General features: G+C 30.9%; 4 protein-coding genes across 8 annotated transcripts; 2 read left to right on the forward strand and 2 right to left on the reverse strand.

Annotated features, from left to right (window-relative positions):
• Positions 1-44: 44 nt before the first annotated feature.
• On the forward strand, positions 45-2,649 carry LOC130446427 (NADH dehydrogenase (ubiquinone) complex I, assembly factor 6). The gene is made up of 4 exons (XM_056782684.1): positions 45-416; positions 467-698; positions 753-985; positions 2,175-2,649. Exons 1-4 carry the CDS (start codon positions 301-303, stop codon positions 2,521-2,523), a joined length of 930 nt encoding a protein of 309 aa, XP_056638662.1. The 5' UTR covers positions 45-300; the 3' UTR covers positions 2,524-2,649.
• LOC130446424 (LIM domain-containing protein jub) lies at positions 2,643-11,895 on the reverse strand. Of its 4 annotated transcripts, none has more exons than XR_008910152.1 (6): positions 10,631-11,895; positions 9,338-9,507; positions 6,337-6,399; positions 6,053-6,218; positions 4,004-6,000; positions 2,643-3,531 (listed from the first exon to the last, which is right to left on the reverse strand). XR_008910152.1 is itself a non-coding variant. In XM_056782679.1 (5 exons), exons 1-5 carry the CDS (start codon positions 11,754-11,756, stop codon positions 5,765-5,767), a joined length of 1,782 nt encoding a protein of 593 aa, XP_056638657.1. In that variant the 5' UTR covers positions 11,757-11,895; the 3' UTR covers positions 3,093-5,764. The 4 variants fall into 4 exon arrangements, 2 of the variants coding, with proteins under 2 accessions (XP_056638657.1, XP_056638658.1); XR_008910151.1 differs by having other exon boundaries at positions 9,317-9,507; positions 10,631-11,883; XM_056782679.1 differs by having other exon boundaries at positions 3,093-6,000; positions 9,317-9,507.
• A 123-nt stretch (positions 11,896-12,018) lies between these two features.
• LOC130446403 (coiled-coil domain-containing protein 43) lies at positions 12,019-15,017 on the forward strand. 2 transcript variants are annotated; one of them, XM_056782648.1, is made up of 3 exons: positions 12,019-12,336; positions 12,423-12,799; positions 12,962-14,067. In XM_056782648.1, the coding sequence occupies exons 1-3, from the start codon at positions 12,166-12,168 to the stop codon at positions 13,032-13,034; spliced, it is 621 nt and encodes a 206-aa protein (XP_056638626.1). In that variant the 5' UTR covers positions 12,019-12,165; the 3' UTR covers positions 13,035-14,067. The 2 variants fall into 2 exon arrangements, with proteins under 2 accessions (XP_056638626.1, XP_056638628.1); XM_056782650.1 differs by lacking the exon at positions 12,962-14,067 and adding an exon at positions 14,772-15,017 and having other exon boundaries at positions 12,132-12,336.
• Positions 13,612-18,130, reverse strand: LOC130446399 (dnaJ homolog subfamily B member 13-like). Its single transcript, XM_056782645.1, has 5 exons — positions 18,022-18,130; positions 17,752-17,973; positions 17,372-17,697; positions 15,663-15,834; positions 13,612-14,399 (listed from the first exon to the last, which is right to left on the reverse strand). The coding sequence occupies exons 1-5, from the start codon at positions 18,087-18,089 to the stop codon at positions 14,126-14,128; spliced, it is 1,062 nt and encodes a 353-aa protein (XP_056638623.1). The 5' UTR covers positions 18,090-18,130; the 3' UTR covers positions 13,612-14,125.
• Between the last annotated feature and the right edge of the window lie 13 nt (positions 18,131-18,143).

Below are 18,143 nucleotides of genomic sequence, written 5' to 3' on the forward strand. Positions count from 1 at the left end.
ACTATTTTTAGTGTAATACAAATTATGTTGATGTGTTTATAATCAGTTTATTAATTAGATATTTACATTTAGGATTGTATTTTAATTTTAAAAGCGATAAAAAAGATTTAGAAATTGTATAGGTATTTATTACAGTTAAATAATCTATGGCTTGTAATCATAGACATCCACTTTACTTTGACTAAATATCATATACAACCACCACACAGTGCGATAAAAAAATGTTTTCGAAAAGATGAAATTGGTTAGGTGATCATAACATAACCCTTAATTTATTATTTGAAAGCATATATCGAGTAGATGTCGGTAATATTTACACCAAAACTATTAAAAATATCAAATGGAACATTTTGTTTGTATAATAGTGTTAGATTAGCCAGTAAATTGACGTCAGCGTACTGTTTAGATTCCGTCAAGTAAGTGAAAAATACAAAATTTCCAGTAAGAGGCATTAGGGTCGTTTCAGGAAATATGACTACGAAAATTTCGTGTGTACGTTATTGCTTAATAATAGTGCAAGATCTTCCGCTTTCGCGATTAGAAGTTTTAATATTGAAATAGCCCAAATAGCCGAACATGTATCACAAGAAAGTATAGGATTAATGAGGCTGAAATTTTGGGAGGAAACCCTCGATAAATGTCTGTCCAAAGATTATAAACAAGTACCTAAACATCCTGTAGCGCAAGAACTATTTAGGGTGAGATATTTTAACAAAAAATAAGTAAATTTTAATGATACATTAAATTTCTAGGCGAATAGTAGGCAAAAACTAACGAAACGTTACTTGAATAATTTGATTAAGTGTAGAAAAAATAATTTAAGTACGCCGCATTTTAGAAATTTAGACGATATGGAAAAATATGCAGAACAATCTGTATCTAGTGTATTTTATCTAGTTTTGGAATGTTGCGGGATCAAAAACATGGATGCGGATCATGCTGCTTCACATTTAGGAAAAGCCCAAGGCATTATACAACATTTAAGGTGATCTATAGGTATTAATCATATAATTTTCAGAATAATATGTTATTTTACTTACTTCAGCTGTTGTATGTCCAATTTTTGCCCATTTTGTTTTGCTGTATTCCACAATTCTTTCAGTTTTTTCTCTCTTTGTTTCTAGTTTCTTTGTATGGTCTCCCATAGAAGTTTCAGCTTCTAAGTTTTCAAAGGTTTTCCTTCCTTTGTCGCCAGTTCCTTTATGAGGTGAAGTTTTTTCTTGATCATCCTTTGTTATGAAGATTTGGCCTCTGTTATTTGCCTTTTCAATTATTTGTCCTCAATTTTTTGATTTCTCTTGATTCCTGTAAATGTTTGCCTGTTTTTGCTTCTAGTCCCTTCATTTGCCCTATTTCTGTCTTGGTCTCCCTTTGTTGTGGAGTTCTAGCCTCTGTTTTTGATCTCTTTAACTAGCTATCTTCATTTTTTTATTTGTCCTCACCAATTTAGCTTTTTCTTGTTGGAATTTTTTATTTTTGGTTCTGGTTTTGTAATTTCTATGTATTCAGGTGTCATGTAAGGGTTCCTCCCCTTTTGTACCCATTTCTTCCAATCCAATGTCTTTTGTCCAATTCCTTCAAGGTTTTCCCTTTTATGTCTCAAGTTCGTTTATGAGGTGTATTTTGTTCTTTGTTTCCCTTCGTAATAGAGTTCCAGTTTCTATTATTTACCCCATTAATTATCTTACTTCATTTAAGAGGGGTTCCTTTCCCTTTTGTACCCATTTCTTCCTTTTCCTTTTGTCATATTTCTCAATTCCTTCAAAGTTTTTCTCCTTTCTGCTTCTAATCCTTTTTTTAGGTCCATTTTATTCTTGGTTTCTCTTCATAATGGAGTTCCAATATCTATTATTCAGTCCCGTCTCCATTTTTTCAAAAATTTCATACTTGTTCAGCTATTTCTTGTTTATACATTAAATTATTGGTTCTTGTTTGGTTAATTCTCAAATAACTTCACTTTCAGGTGGTTCCTGGCCCTATTATACCCACTTTTTCTTCAATTTCTCCTCTCTTTGCCCCAATCCATCTGTTACTCCCTCAATTTCCTTCGTTTTAGGCAAACCAGAATATTTTGAATCTTAACCTTTGTATTCAATTGTTTTTTAAATCAAATCCTAAGATTTCTCGAGATATTCGACATTTTCTTCTTCTGCAACATTGCTATTTGTTTGTAGAAGCGTGCCCCATAGTCGCCGTTTAAATTTTTTACCAATACCCCAAGATATACTCACTAAAAACAAGGTGATTCATGAAGACGTGATAAGGGGTAGAAAAAGCGTGGAATTAACCGAATGTACATTCGAAATAGCCAGTAGGGCGCATCAACATTTGGTAAAAGCCAAAAGTCTCATGAAAAAAGTACCTAAAGAAGGAAGAAAAGTGATGCTTCCAGCAGTACCGGTTTCTATTTATCTAAATAGGTTGCAAAAAGTAAATCACGACGTATTTCATCCATCACTGCAACATAGATCTTGGAAACTATTACCGCAGCTTTGGTTTTGCAATTTTAGGAATAAATATTGATGGAAATAGTTTTTTTTGCTCTTGGAGCATCTAGTAGTTGCTCCGTTAGCTTTGGGTATCGATTCCCTTCTTTCCTCGTTATTTTTATGAATATAAATGATAAAAAAATAAAAATTATGTTCGATATATTGTGTTTTTATTGGAATTGATCCTCCATATAAAGATTATAAAAGAAAAAAAAAGGAATATAAAGGGAATGTTACTAAATACACCTACTCAGTACATATATAAACAAAAAGTATTTAAAATAAACATTATCACATGTTTAAAATTATCCTATAGGATACTCGATGCATTTTTTTTAATTTGATACAATTTTACATGTATTTATGGCAAACCCTGTATTTTTTTTTTAATAAAAATTCAAATATTTGGAATGTTTGAACAAATCCAACAGAAAAACTGTAAAAAAATTATAATAGTAGAAGTAAAACTCGTATTTTTCAATAAAAGTTATGCACCAGAATGCTTTCCCTTAATATAAAAACTATCATATTTTTCTATTAAACAAGATAAACTTACGTGATTTAAAAAAGACGAGATAAATAAAAAGAAAATGTTCTCTTTACATCCTTGAAAGCACGGTTAAGTTTTTAAGTTACCAGACATTCTTCTTCTTCTCTACTGACCTTTTCTCTAACGACATACAGCATAGTTACCAGACATGTAGCTGTCATATAGGAATATATTAGAAAAGAAGAGCTCTGTGAAGTTAAATAGTAGTAAAATTTATATTAATATCTGAATTGTATTAGAAATGATCGTTCGTGTAACAGGAGAAATAAATTTGAAACGTTGGCAGCCGTGTGGCATCGTTTTTCAGTTGTGTTAAGATTTATTGTTGTTAATATGATTGTGTACGAATTTCATGTTTTAGTGTTACTTTGCATGTTTTTTATAGCTAATGGAATAGACAAACTATGGTCTGTAAAGTTATAAAAATATATTTTTAACTTGAAAAATCGATTTTATGTTTAATGGATGTTAACGATTCATGATAATTCGGACCTTATTTATCGAATTAAGCTGGTTGAAAATTAATGAAAAAGTATGTGAAATTGAAAAGCAGAGCGATGTGATTATAGAATTAATACAAAACAATGTTTGTAAAATATGCTATATGATTAAGATTATTTGTAACTTCAATAAGGATCTAATCATCAGAATTACTGAATTGAAGCCAAAAAAAAAGTGAAAATGGGTGAAAACCGAGGTAAAACTGAAAAAAGGAGCATCTGGATGGATTTGATCTGATTACAAAATCAGTTCAAACCAATGTCTAGAAGACACAATATACGATTATCATCATGTGTGAGTCTATTACTGATTTTAATCATCAAAATAGGTGGAAAAACATGAAAAAATGGTAAAAATTAGTAAAAACGATGTGAAAAAGATGAAAAAAGAGTGAAAATTAGTGAAAAACTATGTGAAATAGAAGAAGAGTACCTCTCTTTGATAAATCCACCCAAAATAATACTTAGAAGAATTACAATTAATGGTAACTTCAATATGAACATAAATCATTAAATTGCGTTGATTAAAGTGAAAAAAAGGTGAAAATGAGTGAAAAACGAGGTAAAACTGAAAAAAGGAGGATCTGATTACAAAATCAGTTCAAAACAATGTCTATAAGACACAATATATTGACTCAAATCGTCCCTTAAATCATCCCGACGAGCAAGTAAAAGCTACGCAAAAGGTGAAAAAGAGTGAAAACAAAGGTGGAATCAAACAAGGGCGTCTGACTTTTGTACAATCGATCTAAAAGAATACCTAAAAGAAACAATATATGATAACGAGTTTCCGTGTCTTCCATGTTCATTCAAATGATAAGGTTAAAACGACAAAAGCAATGAAAACGGGTGAAAAACGAAAGGAAATTGAAGAAAAGTGCATGTCCTTGATAAAATTGACCTGAAGCAGTGCCTAGAAGATACAAAATATGAAAACAGTTCTCAATAATCTACAAGAGCAGGTGGAAGCTACAAAAATAGTGAAAATGGGTGAAATACAGGGTGAAATCAAAAAGAGGGTCCGAAATTTATAAAATCGACCTAAAAGATACAGTATAAGAAAACAGTCTTTGTTACTATAATATGGACTTGAATCACGAAAATGAACTGGATGATTATTGAAAAAAGGTGAAAATGAGTTAAAAACGGGGTGAAATTAAATAAAAACGTATGAACTTTATCAAATGGTGCCTATAAGACATAATATGATTCAATTTTGACATTAATCATCTACAAGAGTAGGTGGAAGCTACAAAAATAGTAAAAATGGGTGAAAAACTAGAGGAAATTGAAGAAGAGCCCCTTGTGGTGGATGAAATTAATCTAGTACAATATCCGCAAGACACAAAATATGAAAACAGTTCTCTGGGACTTAAATATTGATCGTAACCATCCAGATGGGCTGGTCAGAATTACAAAATAGGTGAAAAAGAGTGAAAAATGGGTGAAATTATATATGAAATAATTACTATGAGACACAATATATGATTAAGATTCTTCAATTTTGACTTCAATCATCTACAAGAGTAGGTGGAAGCTACAAAAATAGTGAAAATGGGTGAAATCAAACAAAAGGGTCAGGCATTGATAAAAACGACCTAAAATAATACCTAGAAGATACAATAGATGATAACAATTCTCTATGACTTAAATATTGACTTTAATCATGAAAATGAACTGAATAAAAATGAAAAAAGGTTAAAATGAGTGAAAAATTGTTTTAAATTAAAAAAAAGTGCATCTGGTTTTGATCTGATAACTAAATTGATACAAAACAATGTCTAAAAGACATAATATTTTATTATCATTCTGTGCTAGTTTATTATAGACTTTATTTATCAAAATGGTGACGGATGATTATGGGGAAAAGGTGAAAATTTGTGAAAAACGATGTGAAATTAAATAAAAAAATTTATTGAGCTAAAACGATACAATCTACGATTGTTATTAATCCGTGACTTCAATATTGACTTAAATCACTTAAATCGACGATGGAAGCTACAAAAAAGGTGAAAAGGAAAAACCAAAGTGAAACTCAACAAAGGACCCAAAATAATATCTAGAAGAAACGACGGCGTTAAACGAAGAAGATGGTGAATAATAGAGAAAAATTTGATACTATAGTTTCCAAATACACATTTTTCGATCATCGAAACTCAAGATTTGCCAAAATGATTCTAACACATAACACAAATACATGTTGGAAAATTATCCCCAAAGTTAACTCAACCTGTGTATTGATAAGTAGCAGAAACAGGATGCATTTGAGTCGGCATATGCTGCAACCTCTGTATATGACAATTCCGACACATCAATCTATCCTGCAAAGGATAACATCTCTTATCCGGTTCGTCGGTCAACTGCATACCGCATTCTTCGCAAACGTAACAATCCACGTGGAAATCCTTATCCATAGATACCACTCGGACGGTCTCTTCCGTACCCTCCACGGGGGTAATACCTGAAATTTCAACCGTTTAATCCGAAATTAATTGGATATTCGGTTGTATTACCTTTACCGCAAGCCGCGCACTTCGGGGCGAACATCCTGTGGTAATCGTTGACGCAATATATCTTATTATCGACGTCTACAGTGAACGGGACTCCATCTAAACATTCATTACAAACGCAACATCTGAAACACCCCGGATGATAGGATTTACCCATGGCTTGGAGAATCTAAGGGGATTGGAATGTTAGTCGTACGGGATAGTTTTCTGTTTCGCAATACAATCATTAAAAATATAAATTGTGTTGTTGCGAAACAGAAAATGATAAATTTAATTCGTTTTTTTACCATTTCCATAATCAAATGACCGCAAATCGCGCATTTTTCCGCGGTTTGCTGGAACCCGGAATACTGCAACAAAATTATTATAATATTCAAACAAATAAATTTAAAAAAAAAAAGAATTATCAAGAGTGTATTTGACTCTACGTATGATCTAAATTATAATACGTTCAAAGTGACATAAAATGCTTATTAAACGAGCTATGGTCAAAAAATATTTCCTTATAAACAATTAACCCCCTTCAAAGTATTATTTTTGAGGTTATGATATCAAAACAATTCCCCTTTCACGTCTAAATACCTTAAACCTGACCACCGATACCACAGCTTAATGTGTCTCCTCGACGATTCGCCTCCAAACAGTTCTGTTCTTCAACAACGTTGATGGCACCTTTTAGACCAAAATATTCCGCGGGTTAAAATACCCTCGGGATGAAATCTGGCCTGGAAGGTCCATCAGGTAAAAATATGTTATTACCAACAGTCACGGTCTAATCCAACTGAACCTGCCAAAATCCCCGATCGAAATTGTGGTTTTGCTAGCCCCTTAGAACGTTCATACACCACTTGGAATATCAGATCACTAATTAAAGCGACGCGTTAACTAGAAATATAAACTCGGGATCCTTCTAGGTCTCATTGATGCGTTGATCGTGTCTGCAACGATTGAAATACAATGAGAGGTCCGATTGACCATCTAATCGGATCTCCTGAAGGAGATTGATCTATCAAGCAAGTAGATTTTTGTAATCTACTAAGTCTTAACATCTGAAGAAGCCTCGTATTATGGCCGTAGCAGAAACAATATTGAGTTCCACAACATCCAAAGTTCTTGAATACGACTTACACTACCGATTCTGGTATAACTTTTGATTCGCAGTCTTCTCTAAGAGCGATAAAACTTGTCAGCAACAGAGAATCTTGAGCTTTTGGAGTTCGATGTTATGTGGGTTAAAACAATGACTGAAATAACAGATTTCCTAGCGATAATCGCAATTATTCTAAAACCTGCGCTTACGTGCAATCCAACATTCAGACGCTGTTGACTTCAATGTTCATCACGTCAGCTGGGGGAATGAGGGTTGGGAAACTGAAGATTCAGTCACGGATTAACCTGATTTAAAAATAAACCAGTTAGAGTCCCCGAACGAGATGGTGTCTTTACTAGCCTCTTGAACCTGTTTCTGACAACAGTCCTGTACAAGGAATGCAGGCATTGCAGCTCGGAATTTGGTCCTAGCTAGACATAAGGTATCACCATGTACGCAAATTCGCTTATTGGATGTTGAGGTTGGGAGTATAGTCGCGTGGTCGAATTAGCTAAGGCACCTTCACAAAAATTTGAAGACCTCTTTAACACCAAAAAGATTCTAATCCTTTACAAGGCTCAGATTCGTTCATCTTTGGAATATTGCTCGCAAATTTCGAGCTCAACTCCCAATCGGACCCTTAGGATGGTCAATTTAATACAGAAGAAAGCAAATCGACTTGTAGACAGAAACTTGAGACAGCTCAAAGCAGACGTTCCTTGTAGAGCACTTTCAAAATATTAATGGTTTCATTAGATCCCAGTCGAGTCTCTTATGGACCCCTAGGGGTTCACCTGGACCACTTTGGGAATCATTGGCTTAGAAAATAGAAGAGCGGTCCCTGAGCTGACTCTGTTTTACCGATTTTACAACGGCAGATCTGTCTTCCGAGCTGTCCAATATAATCCAGTATTTGCAAACCCTACTCGACAGATAATTCCTAGTATTTCATCGATTTTTATATTATTTCGGGTTCTGCAATCTGTATCGTTCATTTCGATAATTTTTCTCTCAAATATTCTTGATCGTTTTTTGTCTTTTGTATCAAAACTCAACATTCACTGCCATAAGTCGCGATTGTACTTATGAGAGATTTTTAACTTCGTTCTTCCTGTCATTAGTTTGGTTTTTAAAGAGCTTCAGGTTCACAAAATGAGCTCTATGTCGGCAAAAAACTAACCCTCATATGCTACAAAGGTATAGAGATAATAGTCAGTCAAAAAATAGGGAAACCATTCCATGTTTTAGACCAAAACTCAACTGTAGCTTCTTCAGATGTCACATCGACAACAAACTGAATGAGAAGCTGAAGGATCATTCGTAGAAACACTCCAGGTCTTGGACAAGGTCAGATGAGCTTCTTCAGATGACCAGAAACGACATTAAACTGTTGGTCAATCTTCTGCCAAGTCAAATACCACCTTAAGACGACAGATATGGCGGATTCCGCGAGTAGAGCATCACAAATTTAGCAAATGGCTTCGATACTAAAAAAGTAGTGCCAACACCTTTGGAAATGGAGCATAAAATCCCTACTTTGGGAGGAATATAGTTGCAAAGTGGCTTAAAATCCAATTTAGTACATTTTTCGAAAGATCCATGATGATAAATCTGGTGAATAAGGCATTCATGAAGGTTTGTGTTGGGTAATCAAAAGCGATATGTGTCACGTGACGTTTTTATGTCCATAAACCATAAGAGCAGTTTTTATGTTTGTTGCTTCACGTTTTGGTAAAAAAACATTCCGATATCCCCTCGTACAATTTAGAGTTAACCGTTATCCTCCGTAATTGAAAAAAAGTTTACCTTAACGTTTAATTTTGATTGATAAACCTTTTCAAAACTATATGAATCACAAATTTTAAAATATTTCATCTAATCACTCAACTTTCATTGCCGGTAACAATTTTAGCACTGAAACCGGGATCTACACTACACTATAGGTACACAATCTCACTAAAGGGTAAAACTTATCAAGCAGGTAAATAATATATATATATATATATATATATATATATATATATATATATATATATATATATGAAATTTTTTGATCACACCTCGTATATCGATTTTTTTTCAACTTATTGTTATTTAAAATTATCCAGATCTGTAGAATCATTACGTAGAAAAAAAATGATTGAATGAGAAATAATTAAAATAAAAAACATAAATACATCATTTGGAGTAGGGCTTACTAGGTAATCTTCTTCGCAGTACACCCTTCCGTGGACGTTATAGAAAGCTTTACCTCTCAAAGCGCGCCCACAAGAACAGCAAATAAAACAGTTTGTATGGTAGAGGTTACCCATTGCCTGACAAGCCTGCCCTGCGCCCGTCACTTTATCACCGCACGTATGACAAATCCCTATAAGGTAGAATGAATTTCATGTACTCAACGGGAATAAAAACATACTTTTACTTTATTAAAATTAACCGATTTAGGTATTCTGAGGGATTTAGGCACCGATTCAACATTATTAATTTCGAATCAGTTATAGAATTTTATTAAAGGAGTAAAAGTTTGGTTAGGTTTCCCATGTAAAACATCCTGAGTTCGTAATCACTCGATTCCCAATCGATTACCAATGGAAATCGACTCGATTAGCGATTAGACCGCGAAAAAAGCTATTGTCAGCCACAAAGTTAAAGCTTATTTCTTATTAAAAAAGAAGAAGACAGTTTTAATAGTAATGACAGTTAACACAATTTCATTTAATCTTATTAATTAAAAATACTAATGTAATTCAATTGATTAAAGTTATAAATAAGGTCTGCTGTTTTATAAATTGATCCTTATAACCTATTATATTAATGTGATTTTAGTGGAATAAACTGAGTTTTTTTTACTGAATTTTACTACATCTAAAATTTTTGTCAAGTTCGTTTCAAAATTTGACAATGTAATTTGACGCATTTCCAATGATCGGATTAAGCTGAAATTTTTTTACATCTTTTTGCTATTCAATACTTTCTCACTTTTTATTTGGTTAGTTAGTTAATATTTAATTGAATTAATACAAAGTCGAAAGTTATTTTAGATGGGTCATATGTCATTCAGTCATATTTGGATTTCAAAAAACAGTTGCATTTGGTTCGGCATAAAAAAACATTGAACCATAAAAATAAAGAAAGCGAAAAAAATAATAACTGAAATTTTGAACTTTTTGTGATTAAATTAAATAAATTGGAAGTGAAGTTTCTAGATTAAAAATAATAGTGAAATATCTTTAAATCACAACAATCCTCATTGATTTCTTCTTAAATATGTAAAAAAGAAGAAATTATTTTGTAGATCTTCATGAAGCATGGTAGTTCCAATAATTTTAAAAATAAAAGAAGAAGAAAAGTGAATAAACTGATTGAAGTTGTCAATTTGATTAGTCATTATACTTTAGTGATAAAATGGAGATAAAAAACATAATAGATAATATAATAATATTTATATCAATGATCTCACTGTAACTATAAATAAAATTAGTATAACTCACCGAAATATTCACCTTCCTCTTCGTTTTTTTCCATCTCCTCCTCGATTTGCCTTGTCATTTCTTCAATTTTCTTTTCGGCCTCTGTAGGCCCCCTGGGTTTTGGGGGCGTCACACTATAAGGCAGTAAATTCTTTCCAGACATTTTCAACCGGCCTCCAGGGTTACTGAAAGTGCTTGGAGTAGGACTAGGTGCTGGTGATGGTCTCTTTTCAATTTTTTGTGGTAAAGGCGCCGGTTTTTTAATTTCTTTTGGAGGTAACGTTTTAGTTGGAGTCTGGGCTATCCCTGTAGCTACAGTTCTATCGTAGCTTTTTGCAGAGGTAGTTTGAAAGGGAGTGTTTGTATTTAAAGTGGCGTGAGCTACATTACCGGTCATACAAACGTAATCGCTGCTGTTTAATTCATCCAATTGTTCCTGTGTTAAACTCTTAGATGGGGATGTGTTGTAGTGACTGTACGGAGACTGCGGTTGGGCCTTATTTAAAACAGGAGCTTGCATTGGAGTATACACGGGTTGAGACGAGTATTGATAGTTATAAGGTGGCGGAGCACTGGGGGGAACTTGCGGTCCTGGCATCGCTCCCGAACTTTTATGAGACATATGCAAATTCTCATAAACTGGTGGACCATCCATTTCAATATTACTCTTATTTCCACTCGGAACTTGAGGTTGAGCTTTTCTATAGTTAACCGGATTTGTACTCCTACTGTAATAAGGCATTTCAGCACCTTTTTTATACTCAACATTTTCGTAAACTGCATTAGTCCTAGGACTTCCTGATAATAATAAGTGCGTTGGACTTGAAGTTGGGGGTACTTGTGGTTTCGCACATTGTACATACACATCGTCTTCTTCGTAAATTCTTTGACTTGCTATCGTTTCGACACGTTTAGGAGTGGCGTACTTTGAACTTGCTATTATGTTATTTCTCTCGTACATAGCGTAATCGTTGAGTTGCTCTCTCGAATCCCTGGTAAAACTTTCTATTGCTCCTACAGGTTTCGAAATTACCGGCTCCGTTTTAATTCCTCCCCGAACGTTTACCGCATCTTGGTTATTAAGGGACATATACTGCATCTTCTGTATATACGAATGATGTTCTTTGCCTGGTATATTTCGATCCATGTTTAGTAGTAGCAGTAAACACTAATTAAATCACTTTTGTCATTAATACAAGTTTTTATAATCAGAATGTAAAAAACAATTTGCACGAAAAATGTATCAATAATAAATATAAAAGCATAGACAAAATGTCAATAATTATATTTCTATGTTATAAATTGACATAATGGAGGCGCTGCATCTTTGACATAAAATTATTCCAAACAAAAAAAAATATATATTTTTAATAAGAAAAATTTAAATAGTTTATTGAATTATGAAATAGCATCAAGTATTACTATAGGAATTTTATTTTAAAATTACAAATTATAATTTATCTACGAAAAAAATTTGACTTATCTAGTTTATAAGTTGGTGACCCTTTCGTACATATTAATTAGTTGGTAATGCTTAATCTCGTTCAAATCCAAAAATGGCAGCAGCCATTGAGGATTTTTCGAATTGGTTAAGAGAAAAATTAAAGGAATTAAATACAGATGAAACAGTTTTTGGATCTTATATACAAGGAATACTCGATAGCGATGATACTGCGGAAGAAAAAAGTGACGCTGTACGAGGAATACTTACAGAAATATTAGAAAACGTAAGTTTTAAAAAAATAACCTTTACGTATACAAATTATTGTTTAAATTTCTAAATTATTTTATTAATACTCTCTTTTTGTTACAGGAAAAAGATATAATGAAAACCTGCACTGAAATATTGGACCAGTGGCAAAATCTTAAACCAAAAGAAGTATGTACCAAACAGTTGTCTAGTGAGGACGTAAATATGAAACTTGCTAAACTATTGGAATCTCAATCTCTAGCTACCACCAAACAGAAACAATATACAGCTGAAGAGAAGAAAATTAGAGAAGCCATTCTTTCCCAGTATAGCGAAATGACTGACGAAGAGGGAGATGTTGAGGAACATACAGCAGGTTTTAATGATGGGGCATTGGAGAAAAATACGAATGCTCAAACTGTAGCTCAAGCTGAAAAACTCAAAAGAGAACAAGCTCGATTGGATAGTCAGAAAAAAAAGGAGAAAGATAAAGAAGACAGGTAATTTTTTTATTATTAGTTTTTTACTGTTTTATATATTTCTGGGGCGTCATAAACCATTTAATTATATAAATAGATCGTGCATTTTTTTAAATATAATTGTGATGGTTGTTGAATATAAAGAGTATAATTGCTTTGAATAAGTGTATAACTTTCTTCCAGAGAAAAGCAAAAGCAACTGAAAGAAGAAAAGAAAGAAAAGCGTAAAACTGTTAAGGGTGAAAGGAAAAGGTAGCAGATGTCAGTCTGAAAATATTAAAACATATTTTTTTGTGTATTTTTTGATATATTGTGATTTTTGAAGAGTGCGTGGTTAATTTTTTGCTGATTTAAATGATATTGAAACTGAAAAAAGTTTTTTTATTACATAAATTTTGTTTTTCCTTAGACATTCGTGACTTCCCTTGAAAATTCATCATTTTGTCTGAAATTTACTATTTTCTTTATAACTTCCACATTTTCCTTATAAATCCCACATTTTCCCTTATAAATTCGTCATTTGCCTTGAAAATTTGACATTCTTTTTAAAAATTCATCATTTGTGTATGAAATTCATCATGTTCCTTAGAAATTCGCCATTTTCCTTGGAAATCATAATTTTTTGGAAATTTCATATTTGCTTTTCTGAAAGTTATACATCATTTTCCTTAGAAATTCATCGTTTTCCTTAAAGATAAATAATTTTACTTACAAATTTGTCATTTTTCTTAGACATTCGTCATTTTTTTAATGAAATTTATCATTTTCTTTGAACATTCTACGTTTATCTTTATAAGTTGATCATTTTTTATAGAAATTCGTCATTTGCATGGAAATTCGTCATGCTACTTAGAAATTTATCATTTTTCTTCAAAATTCATCATTTACTGTTAGAATTTCATCATTTTCCTTATAAAATTGTCATTTTTGTTAGAATTTCTTCGAAATTTATAATTTTTCTTTAGAATTTCATCATTTTTCTTCTAAATTTACCTTTTTTCTTCGAAAATTGTCATTTTTACTTAGAATTTCAGCATTTTTCTTCAAAATTCATCACTTTTTATTAGAATTTCATGATTTTCCTTATTAATTCGTCATTTTTGTTAGAATTTCATAATTTTCTTCGAAATTCATCATTTTTGCTTGATGTTTTATCATTTTCCTTCTTAATTTTTCATTTTTTGTTAAAATTTCATCATTTTTGCATAGAAATTCTACGTTTTTCTTTATAAATTTGTCATTTTCTGTTTTTGAATTTGTGAAAATATATTTTTTTAAATAAAAGCAAACAATTATTTTAATTATTTATTAAAAACAACAAACTTTTACATCGATATTGAAATTTTATTAATAATTAGTGGTTCTTATTGTCGGAGGTAAACATTCATCAGGATCAACGCGGAGAATCTTGTCTGCTAATACGAGTTTATTGATAACTTCATGTTGACTACTGCCCCCTTCGATTTTGCACAAATCGAAACCCTTTTTGAACATTTCCTTGCAATTTTTCGGTAAATATTTTGGAAAAGTAACATTAAATCTAATTATCAAATTTCCTTTATAGGGATATTGTTCTAAAATTGGCATTCCTTCGTTTTCCACAATTTTTTCGTAGCCCGGACTGAAAATCGTTTCAATAAATGTTTGGAAGGGAGCTCCACGCAATTTTTGATTTAAAAAAAATCGAGAAATACATATTTTCCATTATTTTGTTAATTTTTTTGATTCAATTAAAATAAAAGAGAAAACTAAATTTCGAAACTTTTGGCACCTAAAGAATTAAAAAATCGAAAAATCGTCCGATTTTTCCACGAAAATCCATATTTTTGAAAATTATCGTATTTTTTTTAAGGGAAAATACATAAAAAACGAACAATTTGAAAAAAAAATTAATCGAATAAAATATTTTGAAAATTTTTTACATATTATTAAACATTTTGAAAAAGTTATCGATAAAAAAACGAAAAATCAACAATTTCAATGGTTTTTTCAGATTTTTTGATGTCTTCATACAAAAATCGGATAAAAACAAAAATTTCAACACTTTTGGCCAATAAAAAAGTCAAAAACCAAAATATTCTTCGATTTTTCCACGGAAATTCCAGATTTTTGAAAATTATCGTATTTTTTAAGGGAAAATACATAAAAAACGAAATATTTGAAGAAAAAAAAACAATTTTTATAAATTATTCAACATTTTGGAAAAAGTTATCAATAATAAACCGAAAAATTAACATTTTCAATGTTTTTTCCCATTTTCTCACACCTCAAAGATAAAAATGGGGTAAAAACCAAAATTTCGATACTTTTGGACCATAAAAAATTCAAATATCGAAAAATCCTCCGATTTCTCCACGAAAGTTCAACACTTTTGAAAATTATCGTATTTTTTTTTCCGGAAAATACATTAAAAACGCACAATTTGGAAAAAAAACGATTGAATATCATGATTTATCCAATTTTCATGAAATATTCAACATTCTTGAAAAATTTATCTATAAAAAATCGAGAAATCAACATTTTAAATGGTTTTTTTTCCATTTTTTGACACCTCAAAGACGAATATGAGAAAAAAATCAAAATTTGTACCATAATTTTTTAAAATTTTCCACGACAACTGTACTTGGTCATTTTTTTCGAAAATTACCCAATTTTTTTCGAAAAAATACATACAAAAACGAACAATTTGAACAAAACAATCAAATATAATAATTTAAGCAATTTTTCCGAACATTTTTAAAAAAGTTATCGACAAAAAAAACGAAAAATAAAGAAAAAAGAAAAAATCACGCAACACTACAAAGAAAGACCTAACCTAAAAAATATCAATTTTTCTTAATAACAATCTAATTTCAACGTTATTTCAATTAACATCGTTACTCACTGTATAATGTCTGTTATCGGGACTCTTATTATCCTGTGATCGATTGTGTTGACGGTTACAGTGGTTCCCAAAAGTGCATCTTCTAAACAAACATTCGCAGTCATTATCAAATCATCTTCGTTTCTAACGAAAGTTTCGTGTGTCCTCTCTTCTATTATGAATACAACATCGGCTGAAATAGAATTCCCGATACCTTGAGAAAAGTCTCCTTATTTGAGGTTATGTTTCTAAACGCGTTTATTTTTCTGTTTTAATGATTTTTTTGTGCGCTTTTTTGTATTTACACTGACTTTTAAGCTCGAATTTTATAGTTAAGTGATATTTTTATAAGAATTAACAACAGGTAAGTGCATTTCTTTTAAATCGTTATACAAAATTATCACTTATGATTTTAAAAACAAAAAAATAGGAAATTTTAACTTTGAATAACTCAAATAGAACAAAATTATGAAAAATTCATATATTTTTATTAGTTTTTTGCACTTTTTTTATAGATTTTCAGTAGAATTAGATATATGATCAGTAAAAAAATGCAATTACTTACGTTCATGCAATAATTCAACTAAATTAAAAATAATTTGCAGTGATTTAAAACTATCAAATTTATCACGAAAAGTAAAAAATAACAAACTTTCATTTATGAAAAAGTTAAAATTATAAACAAAAACAATTAACATCAAGTAACATAACCTAAAAATACGAAATTCATTATCGTTTATTGAAACCCTTAAGGGTCGTTTACACTATTTAACTAAAATGATTAAATTAAATGAGTTTGAATGAGATAAAAGCGAATTGAAACAAATACAACTTTTTTATATACAAGTAAAAAATAAACAACTGGTATCAAAAATAGTGACAATTAAATATTTTACATATAAAGTAAAGAAAAATATGAAATTATTTGCTACTCTGTACATACATTCTAAACTTTTTAATTAATTCTCAGATGCTAGATATCATAAAGTTATTTCTAATGTTATGTGAAACGAAAAAAATTACGCATTAAAGTATCTCATTTGCCGATTTTGAAATTCAACTTCTTCATTTACACGAAAAAAATTTTTGTAATATGTCGGACATACTACTTGCAATACATAAAGAAGATTTTTTGTATCCCTCTGCAACTTTTTAACTCAAGTTTTATTCCTTTTTAATTTAAATTACATAAAAATTGAATTTAATAAACTTGAACAGTGTAAATACCCCTTTAGTCTAACTTGTCATAATTTTTTCCAATATGGCGTATGAAAGTAAACAAGATTATTAAATCGTATTTATGTTTTTGACCAAAATTAAGTTAAGTGACCAAAAAACGAAGTAAGAATATAAGAAATTAGTAATAAAAATTTTATTTAGACTGAAACTAATAAAGGTGAGAATCGCTTAAAACTATTTTCACATGTTTACGTTTTTATCTATCAAATTTACTGTAAAAGTATTAAAAAATATAATGAAGTAACAATAATATATAAAAAAATATTCATTGTCCATTTTAAAATTATTTAAAACAAAATAAAATTAATTCGAAAATATTCTAAAAAAATACATTCACGCCCAGCTGTTTTGACAATGAACACCATTTTGAATCACGTGATTTATTTAGGGGAAACGGAAGAGATTAAATTTTAGAAATGCAATATATACCAGAGGATTTAAAATTTTTATATGATTTTTTTTTCAGTTTGGAAAACAAATTTAATATTTACCGGGTATTGTTGCCGGATTTTGATCCCCTTCTTCGGGAAAAACAATTTCCGTTTTTTGTCTTATTCCCGGTTTAATTGGAACATTCAAAATCTTCTCTCTAACTTCAGTGGTGGTTCTTTCGTCATTTACGAATACCAATCGATGGATTTTCATTTTTTTCACGCCACCGAAATAAATTTCGTGCAAGGTCAAGTATAAAGGGTGTCTTATAGGTTCTTGTTTTTTCTTTACACATTTAGTACCGTCCGTTAGTTGGTAAAGCGCCGGGGGGTTTTTTAATACATCTAATAAATCCGCATATGGTGATGTGGTACCAAAGAATTTTCTTCGTAAAAGAAAAATGAATAAATATGTAGGAAAATAAAATAAATAGACTTACTTATAAGTTAACATGGGATCTCCATGATATCGATAAGCGGGAAAACAACCATCAACCGTTGGGATGCCTCTTTTCAACCCTTCTTCTCCGTATTGATCAAAAACAGCCCTTTTAGCTGGGTCAGATAGTACATCGTACGCTTCTCCAATTAAAGCGAATACTTGTTGAGCATGAGTATTGGTTAATAATTCTTTATTAAATTCTAACGCTAAATTTCGATATCTGAAATAAATCTATTAATATAACCCTCGTCACAGTTGTATTACTTACGCTTTTTTTATTTCTAAATCTGTACTATGTCGTGGAATTTGTAATATTCCGTAATAATCGAGCCCCATTTTTGTCAGTTTGATTTAAATAAAATGAATTTGGCACGACTGTTTTTTAGAGTA

Source organism: Diorhabda sublineata, chromosome 7 (genome assembly GCF_026230105.1).
Source record: "Diorhabda sublineata isolate icDioSubl1.1 chromosome 7, icDioSubl1.1, whole genome shotgun sequence".
In the NCBI taxonomy this organism is placed as follows: Eukaryota; Metazoa; Arthropoda; class Insecta; order Coleoptera; family Chrysomelidae; genus Diorhabda; species Diorhabda sublineata.